The 12,705-nt window shown below is 30.8% G+C and overlaps 1 protein-coding gene across 1 annotated transcript in view; it reads right to left on the bottom strand.

The window, feature by feature from the left end:
• Positions 1-2,000: 2,000 nt before the first annotated feature.
• The window catches only part of LOC142317912 (ras-related protein Rap1-like), a 313,305-nt gene continuing 302,600 nt past the window's right edge, over positions 2,001-12,705 (bottom strand). The window contains exons 4-5 of the mRNA XM_075354452.1: positions 8,157-8,349; positions 2,001-2,260 (exon numbers count right to left, since the gene is read on the bottom strand). Of these exons, the coding sequence (XP_075210567.1) occupies positions 2,001-2,260; positions 8,157-8,349 (453 nt within the window). The remainder of the gene's footprint in view (positions 2,261-8,156; positions 8,350-12,705) is intronic.

The following is a 12,705-nucleotide window of genomic DNA, read 5'->3' as shown; positions in this document are numbered from 1 at the left end:
TAGTAATAGATTAATAACTTTTCACTGACAAGAGTAATTCTGATTTCATTTTATGTATCGTTACGATGGAATATGTGGCGTGGATGTAAACTGCTCATTTAAATACTGTCAGTCAGTCATTTGCTAAAACAGCAATTTCAATTTAATTGCTAACAAAAATTTCTGTTTTTTATTTATTTTTAATTTTTCCACTGAATCTACACCTTAAATTCCTATTTAAAGAAATCTAAATAAAAAATAAAAAAAGTAAAATTCCAGAAAAAAGTTATAGTGGTTATGAGTAATCTCATAAAAAGGATTTAAAAACCAAAAGAATTTTAAACTGTGCACTCTTTTAATTGAAGAATATGTCTCCAATAACAGCAACAGCTTAGATCTGGGCAGGATGGTAAACTACTGTTTTCCAAGGCAGCCTTCTTTAGGCTAATCATCTCCTTTCTTTTATTTATCCTTTAACCCTTATTGATTGGATAGACACTACAGGAAATTTGTTTGCCGCTATCCCCTAGCTCAGTTGTAGTAGATTTTTTTCAGTTCTTTGTTTACAGTGTGTATTATCTTATGATTTATATTTTGCTGTAGTTGTTTTAAAATAAAGAAACTTTTACTGTGAGTTTTATTTTTGTATTGCAGTTGAGAATGTGTAATTTTCTCTTTTTTTGTATTTGTTTTGTTTATTAAACTATTTTTCAGTTTATTTTCTAGAGTATCCCATTGAGTGACTTTTTTGTTTTATCTTATTTTGTATATAAGTCAACCTACCCTTTATATCTTATGGTTAAACAGAAATAAAATTTAACGTGCATATTGAACGGTTAACATTTCTTTTATTTTTTTCACAAAATTTTGTTAATGATTTGTATATTTAACAATAAAATTTAGGACAGTTTAAGTTACAGAAAAAGAAAAACTGAAAGGTGAATCCTGAATTTTGGTTGACAGAGTTACAGATTCTTTTTTTCTGTGTTGAGTACTGTTTACCTTTCTTAGCTTCATTTTTTTATCTTTCTATTGTTGATGCGTTTTGGAACCACTCCATTGTCAAACTTATTGTAATGGTACTTTTAAATCTATATAGTGTTTAGTCACCCTATATTTGACATGCCTCCTTCTTGTTTATTTGTTATTTATGGTTATACTTATCTTTTAATTTTATTTATTTATTTCCTGTTTTCAATAATGTGAGGTTATTGAAAAGGACATCTGCTAGATTGTTGTTCTGTTAATTTATGATCATTTATTGTTTCGTTTTAATTTTAAAATTTCTAGATTTTCTAAAATGTTCATTCTTCTTTCTTTATGTGAATTAGTTTCATAGATTCTTCCATCTTCATTGGGGTATTTCCTGTTATTAAATGCGTTGCATCATTAGCCACTAATTTATGTTCCATTGGGTGATTCAAATCACCAAGTAGTTATGATGTTATCTGACAGATTTCTTTTCTGTATATTTCAACATCTACATTATTATTATTATTTCTTCTTATTGTTAGGTTAATAAAAGAAAGACATTCTTTTTATAATAAATTGGACATTCCTTCAATTTTCTAAATATCAGTTTATATGACATATACATATGGATACTAAAAAATGATCTGATGAACCATTTTTTTATTTTGTAAACTCATTTTGACTTTTTGAGGGAGTCCAGGAAATGATGCAATAATTTAGATGGTAATTTACATAAACATAATCAATATTTAATCATTTAAAGCATTTAATTAGGTGTTTTAAAGCAAATTTGATTATCAATATATTCAAAAACTTTTGAAATTCTTTGTTAGAATTTATACTTTATGAATTATATACTGAATTGCATGAACTGTATAAAAAGTAATTCAACATAAAGGCTAATAAATTTAGTTTAGGAAGTTGCTTCTGTTATTTAAAGATTAATTTTTTTACCTGGGTTACAGTGATTTAAATTTTAAAGAGGACTTTATGATTAATTTATTCTAATCATTAATGTATAAAATAATTTATTTCAAGATACTTACAAATTACAATACATGTAGATTCTCACAGCTCTTTGATTTATTATCAATGATACACATCTTATGAAGAATTTCTCGTGCAATATTTAATGATAGTGAAGTGCGTGAACCATGAAGCATGTTCTGTTTTTTCTTCTTTTTTTCTCTATTTTCTCGTAATCTTATTTGTTTTAGTATGCCTACTAAAAGCTCATCAACATTATGTTGAATACCTGATGATGTCTCTATGAATTTACAGTCCCGAGAAGCTGCCAGTGCTTTTCCTTCTGCAAGAAAAAAACAAATAGTAATACTATATTTTGGAAAGTAATATATTATAATTAATATAAAAGTATGTTACTTTAGAATGTAGAACATTATTTTTAAATGTGTCATAAATAATTATTTCCAAAGGTTTTTTAAGGGTTTTCAGCATGAATTGTTTTTATTATTTTTTCTCAAAACAACAAAACCTTACTTACAGTCACTTTATGATAGATGAATTTTTTAGTGAATGAAAAATGCAAAGCCTTACTCTGATTTCAACCCTAAAACTTCTGGTTGAAAGGCAGAGATGCTACAACTCTACCATGAACGTGAATAAGAATTTATAGAAAAACATAAAGGTGCGGTCGATGAAAATTATTTCGCTTCAACAATTAAAGGGATGAGGCGGGTAGTACTGGTTCTACAGGCCAAAAGATATAAATATTGCCAGGTAGCGGCGGAGATAGTCAGTAGTTCTGCGAGGCTATAACAGAGTAGTTTCGTAAGCCCGAGTACGACGTGGTTGCGGTGACGGCGATATCAGTAAGCGTGTGTTAACAACGAGTGAGGAGTACGTCACGAGTATTCCAGCGTGGACAGTGGTTGAAAACAAGAAGCTGTTCGATGAGTTATTTGTAATTAGGTGTGAAAGTTACAGTATTTTACTCATTTATAAAGTGTAGGGTTGTTCTATTGGAAGCAGTAAAAGTAATAATATATTTGTAGAAAGTGAATTGTATGAACTTTAGACTGTTTTATTGTTATTTTTTATTATATCTTTTAATATTGCATTGATAAATGCAGTTTGATAGTTTTATCAGTTATTTTAAAGATTTTGGTAAATTGGACTGTATTCTGGTTTTTATAATTTAACTTTTATTAAACAAATTTTGTCCTTTGCATTTGAATTATTATTTTATATTTATATATACGTAATTGGAAAGTGTCGAAACTTGCACTTTAAGTTTCAGAATTTACCCAAATAATTAAGCTCTGTTCTTGCGAATGAGAGCTCATTATTGCAATTTTACAAAACGTCAGTCGAAACTTCCACGGTCTTCCACTACGATGAAAATCGGCGATATTTATTCTGCCTGATTTAAAATGCTCGACCCGGTTATAAAAATTTAGACATCAGTACACTATATTATATTTGAATGAATTTCGGCCGGTTTTGCACCTTCAGAAAATAAAAATCTATCACACTGTTCTTCCACGATACATTTATTTCAAGAGGAGCCGATATTTTGAAATAAACAAAATAGATTATAATAATGGAAATTCTTTTCGAAGAGCTAATATCTTTTATGTGCCAATTTGATTGTCAGAAAATTTCATTTAATTCTATTAAATAGTTTTTCCGCTGTTGCCATTTAAATTTTAAACTTCATCGTTTAATAATATAGGTGGTCAATCAGGTAGTTTATTTATTTATTTTTCTATAGGCATCGACAACTAGGTTGATTAGACTCTAATCTCAGAACCATGTTCCTGGCTTCACTTATGCATATAGAATATGTGCGCACCATTCTGCGAACATAAAATCTTACTCATGATCTCACGCACTTGATGCTATTAAAGATGAGGCAAACAAAACTTTTCAAGAGCTGGATAAATCACATGATGTTATTTAAGAAATGGAAATTTATCAATTGCAACTTGATTCTGTAGAAAAAAAAATCTAAAAATACTTGGTGTTGCTTTGTTAGGCCAAGAACTTTCTGGACGACTTTCGTAAATAATTATTTTATTTTACCTAATTTTTTGTTATAAATAATATTAAAATTCTAAAGTTTACAATAATAATTTTTACTGAATTTTATTAATTAATATTTTTTTTGTTGAAATAAAACATATTTTTTTATGTAGTTTTAAATTATAGGCTCAAAAGAATATTATTATCTTATTTTGTAATAATTTAAATATAGGATACAGTTTATTACACAGTGCAATTCATGTGTTAAAAAATACATGTGTGTTTTAAATCATTACTTACCGTTGCTTGTAATTATTTTCATTTTAAAAATGAATTTACCATTGGGTTACTACATAAGGGATTAAGGTCCTTGTGCAATAGTCTTAGTAATGAAATTAAAAATCTAGAACTTTACAATAGTAGAATAAATAAGAAAGTATAAAGTTCTTGTACTGCAAATACTTTTGCTGTTCACAAATAAAACTACCCTAACAATTTATGAATTAAATATAATACATTATCTCTTTTACTTATTGTCTTACAGTAACTCACCGAACCGTTACTTCTAACCTTAGATGCATCGAATCTGCACTTGAAATTCGCTCCTTCACTGACCTCGCAGAATACTCTTGCTGACTGACGTCTAGCGGACTGATTCTCAGAACTCACATCGCAGACTCTCCTCGCGGAACTGATCTCTAACTGGTCTTCCCCGGAGTATTTATACTCCTAGACTCTTTACCTGCCGGACAGGAAAGCGTGAGAACGACTGACCGAGCTCATTCGTTCCTATGCATTCATAACCTTGGTCCGGTAACTCTTCTCACGGAACGAACATCTGTTTAGTATGTCAGTGGGCAATATTACAAAAGAAGATTGTTAAAGGGATCTGTTACCTTTACTAAAAGGCTTCTTTTAGCCCCTTTCTGGATTCCTACCATTATACTTTCTACTACTTTCTTCTTAATTGGCAGAAATTCGATACTCAGGTCCGTTATACCGGTCTTATTACAATATCAGAAAAACCAAAATTATAAAACTAATATTTTACTGCATAAATTGTAATGGGCTTCTTGATGTTTTGTTAAAAAGGATTAAAAAAACTAAAACTAAAATCTTAAAAACTGCTTAAAATATTACTGAATAAGATATAAATGACCTAATGCAATTTGAAATTACACATCAAATAAGTAGAGCAAATATGTACCGGCGTAAAGGGTCCTTACATGAAGGAAATTCAGTAAGAAATTATCATTTTCTTTCCCGATTCTTAGAACTACTCAAAACGTTTTTGATAATCATGATTTTTTCGCTGTCGCTGTATATCCAGTGTATTCAATTAACAGATATTTAACTATGATTACAGTGGTTAACTTTTACATTAAAATTTTTCTTTTTGTGGTGTAATAGTGTTTCTTGTACTTGATCATTACAAGAAATAATTTAAATCTTAAATCTGAAAATAAACACGAAACCTATCTTTAAATGTTGATAAAGAATTGAACGCCACTCATATAAAAAAATCTCTTCATATACTGAGTTGTGTCGGAGCTTTCTTTTAGTAAAGAAAACTATCTTATAATTAATATCTAGCTAATATCTTATAATTGTAGTAAATGTAAAATTAACAATATAAATTTATATGAAATAACATCGATGTAGAATGAATTTAATTAGAAATGAATTAAGTGAAAGTTAAACTGATATTAGAGTCGTTCAGAAAGTTCTCGCCCTGACATTGAGATGGCTAAGAATGATCAAATTACTATGGTATTTGTCAAGTATGATCTATAAATGGTATGCTGCAAAGTTTCAGAAGCGTACCGTTAGTCGTTTGTGATGATCGCAAAAAGAAAACAAGTTTTGATGTTCTCTGGAAAATGAATAACATTCAAATTTAAACTATTATAAAGTATTTTGTTTTAAAAGGTTTTAAACCCCCCCCCCCCCACGGTGGACATAAATAAGAATTAAATTTCACTTTTAAAGATTCTTCATTTTCGATCTTAAAAAATAAAAAAGTGGTCTTCTAAATTTAAACGTGATCCTACATCCATTCAACCCAAAAATTGCTACGACCAATGAAATCATGACATATGCCATATTAATTCCACATTCAAAAATCTATAATGTCATATTAAATGACCTCCAACTGAAGATAGGTGGGTGAGCTTGCTGACATTGCAAAGATCTCGATAAACTGTGTGTCCTTTATATTTTTATACGATGACAAAGCTTTCCGCTCGATGGGATTAGTTCATAGTACATCGAAAACGCGTACAGCTGAAAACTTCTCAAGATTGTTAAGACTTACTTTGGCGCGAGTTTCTTCACGTTTTATAGCAGTAGATGAAATATGAATTCACCAGAGACCAACAGCAGTCTAAACAGGGGCTGGGAGCTGGTGAAAATGTGCCAAAGAAAGTGAAAAGGGTTCCATTTGTAGAAGAGATTATGGCTACGATTTTTGATTTTCTCATGATGTAGTGCTCAAATTTATCTGAAAATAGGAATAACCAAGGAGTATTACTCTTCAGTATTGGACCGATTGTAGGATGCTTTTCTGGATAAGCGTCCATATCTGGCCAAAAAGAAAGCGCTCCTTTTCCATGATAATGTGCTTGCACACACGTCTCGTGCGGTTGCTGCAAAAATTCTACACCTACGCTTTGAAGTGGTTTCATATGCACTTTAGATTGACTCCAAGCAAACACTTCCTCTTCCCAAACCTAAACAAATGGCTTACTGGATGTAGATTCACTTCAAATTCGGCGGTTAAATTCTGCGGTTTTAATTATAGTTTCAGAAGAATATTATCTTATTTTTTTCATAATTTAAGTATACAGAGTAGCCGTGAAGTCACCGTACCTCTTAAGTTAACAAAAATATGAGTTAGGATATGTGTTTAGAACATACGGTATTTTTGTTGGGATCGGTTGGCAACAGTTTTTTACGTCATATACTCTGAGTAAAAGATAGTTGTGCTAAATGGCTGATACGAGTAGTTACAGTGTCGAGGAGCGGTTAGTGACAAGTGTATGGGTTCATGAACGACAACATAAGAATCAAACAATGAAGCTAAAATTAGTGATATGTTTCGGCAACGCTTTAATAAGCCGCCACCACGAAAAGGAGAAATGTTGAATTGGGAAAAACGTGCGTTTGAATTAGGCAATATTAAAGATAGGCCGCGGAGTGGACGAAAGTTAACGCGGTTAGAAACATGTGCTGCAGTTTCCATTGAACAATGCTCAGTGAAATCAATTCGTAAACGGTCAGATGAACTTCGTTTATCGCAGACGACAGTGCAAGATCGTATGAAAAAGGACTTGAAAGTTACGCCGTTTCGTCCGATGTTCATCAATGTACTGTCAGATGCAGTTATGGAACGTCGCGCTGCATCCTGCAGGGCTTTATTAGAAAAATTACCCGCTGCATTGCATCGTGGAAATGTGTTTTTTATTAACAAATGTGCAATCTACAGCAGTTTGCGTGCCAGAAATGAGTTGGGCGTAAGAAAAACCTTATTAAGGGACAGAGTCGGAAAGAAATCCATCGCACGTCATGACATGGGCTGCAATGATAGCTTGTCATTTGTTTGGACCTTACTTTTTTTGACGGGCCAGTGAATTCACAAACATATTTAGAGATGTTGGAGACTCGGTTAATATCACAGCTTCAAGAGAAGGGTCTCATGGAACGAGTATAGTTGCAGCAGAATGGAGCATCTCCACATTTCCTCTATCAGTTCGCGCGTTTCTGAATGAAAAATTTCTTTGATATTGTATCAGCCGCGTACTCCAGCGTCACCAGCTCCGTTATCATGGCCACCACGAAGTCCTGATTTCACCACACCAGACAATTAATTATGGGGAATTAACAAGGCACACGTTTCTGCACTTCATTACACTACAAATGAAGAATTGCTTGAAGCTATGAGGGACGCCGTCTGTAATATAACACAGAAATGCTCCGTCACATATCACAGAGGACGTGGTGATGTATAAAATTGTGCGTACAACATGAGGGCGAACTCACAGACCCACTAGGCCATTAAAATTAGTACTATTTATTAAGTGAGTAAATAAAATAATTCATTATTATATTGCATTTTTCATTTATAACTCATTAAAGATTTTTAGTTCTAACTTTAGGGAGTACGTTGACTTCCCAGCCACTCTGTAAAGTACAGTTCATGTGTGTTTTAAATCACTACTTACCGTTACTTGTAATTATTCTTGCTCGTGCCAGGTCAGCCTTATTTCCTACAACTATGACGCTTTTATCTTTAGTAAAATTCTCTCTCCATAGGTAGTTTAACATTTCTTCAGCTACCTTGAATGATGCTCTATTTACCACAGAGTAAACAACTACACAAGCATGTGGTTCATAAGTTGACAATGAATTTTCAACCTAGAAATAATTCAATAGCACAGATATTAATACTATTATTTATTTATGATTTTTTTTTACAGCTAGTTTATGTAAAATTTGTATCTGTTTAAATTGTATCAATACTGGTTAGTGTATTTTCGAGTTCCCCAGTTTGATTTTCAAATTTTTAACAAATTGTTACTTAAGAACTTTATTTATTTGCAAGGATTCCTCATCTTAAAACGTAAATAATTATAAGCAAAATTTAAAAGAAATTAATAAACATCAGTTAATGGAGAGAATAAATAAAGATTTAGCGTCTCAGGTATTCATTTTGAGTAAACAATAATTAATAGTTATGTCATGCATAACAATAATCTGTAAATACACATATATTATAGTAATAAATGTAATATTTTAGAATACAACATGCACTTTACAACTGTACATTTACATGTAGAGGCTACAGCAGTAGTGAATTACTGTGATTAATATAATGGCTGCAAAACCAGTTTCTTACGTCCTATATGAACATTTATGGTGAGGCATCCTAGTTTTCCTCAATTTTTGTTTTGTACATTAATCCTCTTTGGTAAGTAAAAAAGTATAAAATTTACTATTACTTTGGTACATTACCAGATATGTAGGATTGGTACAGTTAGAATGTAAACAAAATATACATTTGTGTAGCTCATAACACTAAGTAACACAAACAATTTTATCAGAGACTGACAGGTAGCGTTAGAAGAGAAGAAAACTTACAGAATATGGGTGCATTTTGGAAATGTGAATACCAAACAATCAGGACTTGTAATGATTGAAAACAACATGAAATAGAAAAAAATATTCCAGCTAACATGTTGAAATTCATCATAAAGAAGTTAAAAAATTACTACTTTATCACTTTATTATGTATGAAAGGAAAATACATTATTTAAAAATAATGTCTTGAAGATAGCTAATAGTTTATATTCCCAACAGTCTTTCGTCTAGGTAACCCATCACATTTTGCAATATGGGTACATGAATTCGAGCCACCTCTACTTAAATTTGTTCTTTAAGGTCCTGGAGGTAATGTGATGGTGGTGTTAGGAAAATATGATTAACATTTGGAAATGTATTTCCAAAGGAAATACCATACGCAGACAAATCTAGTGATCTTACAGACCATGGGATATCTTCATTTTTCATAATTACATAAGGAAACAATTTCCTTACAACTATTATGGAAGCCTTTAAAGTTAGGAAATGAGGCTCATATCAGTATCTTGTAAAAAAAGTGTTCTGATTAATAGGATGATGAGTCAATTCAGGTTGAAAGAAGTCTTCTAAGTTAACATAACATTATGAATTTACTAACTACATACACTTCATCAAATAAATTTGGCCCTATTAATTTAAATGACAAAATGGAATTCCAGGCTGTCATTTTGACATTATGGAATAGTTTATCATGTAGTCTTGAAGGAATTACATTTGACCAGTAGGAAATCTTTGCTTGTTGTCAAATCCCGTAGGTGGGAATGTGCTCAAAGTAGGGAATGACTGTTTAGGTTTGGATCAACATCTATTATCTCCAATAAAACTGATGACAGAAAGCAGTTTATTTTGTGCGGTCAACATCATTCAATGTATGCATGATCTGAATGCTATACTAACAGTACTTAACTCGATATAAAATCCTTTTTATGCTGTGATCAGAAAGGCTTCGTGGTACTGCGTGCCATTGTACTAACCTGGAAGGAATTTGTTGTAGAGCAGTCTTCACTCTCGTGAAATTTTCTGGGATGTGCCCAGTTTAATGTTTCCAATTCTTTTTTAAAGCGTGGAACCAGTATCCTCAAAGTTTTTAGCTAGTTGTTTTATTATGTGGGCAGAAGGCACTGGTTTATTTTGAGGAATACTAAAATGGTTCTGAAATATTCACTGCACAGTCACGTAACTGTTATTGTTTTTGTAACATGGTTTAACAACAAAAGCACTGTATTGACCATTCCCGATGACTCTATTGTGACTGAATGATAAAACAAAGGCTAAAAGATATCAATGCTTTTATTCTCACCAATCATCAACGATATTCTGAATATAATGTTGCCAAACCATCTGATTCACTGTTGTAACTACTGTAAACAACTCATCAGGATGCTCAAGAGGATCCTCTTGCACAGCAGTGGTGCAAATGAACATCAATGATGCTGCATCTTATAGAGCTCTACAATGCCCATGCCAACCACTTAGCATTGATTACATTTTTGCAATTACCTATTTAAAAATTTCTTTAGAGTAATATTGTTGATAGAGTAATATTGTTTCAGTGAAAAAGAATATTTTAATCATATTTTAAATAAATTGGTGGAAAATTAGTTAGATGGGAAGTAATTTATAAAAATGGCAACAGGAGCATAATAAAAGACCTTTCTTCCTGATTTGAAGTGTTATGTTAAATTACACCAAAAGTTGTGTAGTCTGATTTGATAGAGATGGATATTGTTATTTTCTTTTAAGAATATGTGAATATGTACAATCTTTTTAGCAAAGATTGTACATTACAATGGAACACCAATTATCTGAATTGACCTTTGTAAAGCTGAATCAGGATAATCATATGCCCGGATAACTGAAAAAGTAAGAAGCATTATCATATTACTGAACATGTGAGTTTCATTCAAATGTTTAATGGTATAATACTTATAATAAAAAGGCAAAAATATAAAATGTAAATGAACTCATATTTTTGTAAAATTAAAAAAATACTCAATACAGTAGTTAAAAAAAAAAAAAAAACAAATACAGTAGTACGTTATAAAAAAATCTAATGAGAAGAAATTTGATAATAAAAGAATCAGAATTTACGGAAGTTATCTGAAAGAAAAAATAATTTTAATACCCTACTATTTTATAAAAAATGTCATTTAAAAAACTTATAAGGAAAATCTTACAAAAATATATTAAAGAGAGGATTGAATTAAATTACTGTTGTAAAAAATATCATTTCTTAAAATTAAACAAAATTGATAAAATTACAGATTGTTTAATAGAATAAAACTTAGTGACAGTCGATTAAGAACTCTATTTTTTCAGAAAAAAAATCTGTAATCTGTTCATGCCTTAACGTTGATCATCATTTATGAGCTGCAAGATCACTTAATTGTTTATAATAAAGGATCAGTGTACCTCCAACCAATCTGTAGCAATAGAGAAACAATGGTGACTTTTTTGAGATGCAAGCCATTACATCATAGTTTATGGCTGACCAATTAATGTGTTTTTTTGATTTTTTCAGAAGTTAATTATATAATTACTTTAATACAGACTTAAATTTTAGGTACGTTTTGTGATATAAGAATTGCAAAGTCAATTAAAAAAATTCCATTAAAAACAAAAATTGAAAAATAATTTTTAAATGAAGCAAAGCTTTATTTGAATAGTGTTTTAGATTTTTTAATGTATTAATTTTTTAAATTGCCTAGTATGAATGTAAGCAGAAAAATTGGACATCTGGAAAATTGGTGTTCAGATAATCAGTGTTCTACTGTATATCTATTTTTAACTGAATTTTTACGTGTTGTTAATTGTGGCTAAACTCAAATATGGTGACAGTAAATGTAACTGGACAACAACTATGATAAGTATAGAATTATTGTATATATGTATATCCTTCACTTACACATAAACAAATTTATATCAATAGTTTATATTGTACTGAGAGTAAATTTTGGCAGATTGTTAATGTTACTGATATTACATTATAACAATGTGAAATTTGTATTATGCTCTCGAAAAGCTAATTTAAAGCATTTAGGAGTTTATTGCTCTGTTAGATTCATTAACGTTGTCCAGTAATTACATTTATTCAGTGATAGTTTGTCGTTCGCAATAATACAGTTGAGTTATAGATTAAATAGGGATGTGATAGGAATCCATTAACTTCTATAATAACTCCACAGTATTATGATTAGTTTATTACAGAGATTAAAATATGGCATTTAATTAAAAAATTTATGTGTAATAATATAATACAGTAATACTTATAATTTAATATGAGGTCTGTTCAGAAAGTAACCAAACTTTATTTTTTTCAATCTTTATTATTAATTTTACAGATTGTTGGTCCTTGTCACCTTCAAAGTATTCCCCTCCCTAATTTACATACTTTTCCCAGTAGTGTTTCCACTTTGTGAAGCAGTGTTTCCACTTCCAGCCCTGGATAGCTTCATTTGAAATGGCCTTTAAAGTCCATGACGAATTTGCTTTAATGCCATCAGTAGTTTCAAAACGGCATCCTTTCATCACTGATTTTAATTTCGGAAATAGGAAAAATCGCAAGGGCTAGGTCTAGCGAATAGGGAGGCTGAGGAAGGAGAGTCATCTGGTTTTTGGCATAAAAGTGATGAT

Source organism: Lycorma delicatula, chromosome 1, assembly GCF_047948215.1.
Source record: "Lycorma delicatula isolate Av1 chromosome 1, ASM4794821v1, whole genome shotgun sequence".
NCBI lineage: Eukaryota > Metazoa > Arthropoda > Insecta > Hemiptera > Fulgoridae > Lycorma > Lycorma delicatula.
This window is presented reverse-complemented; position numbering and strand designations above follow the sequence as displayed.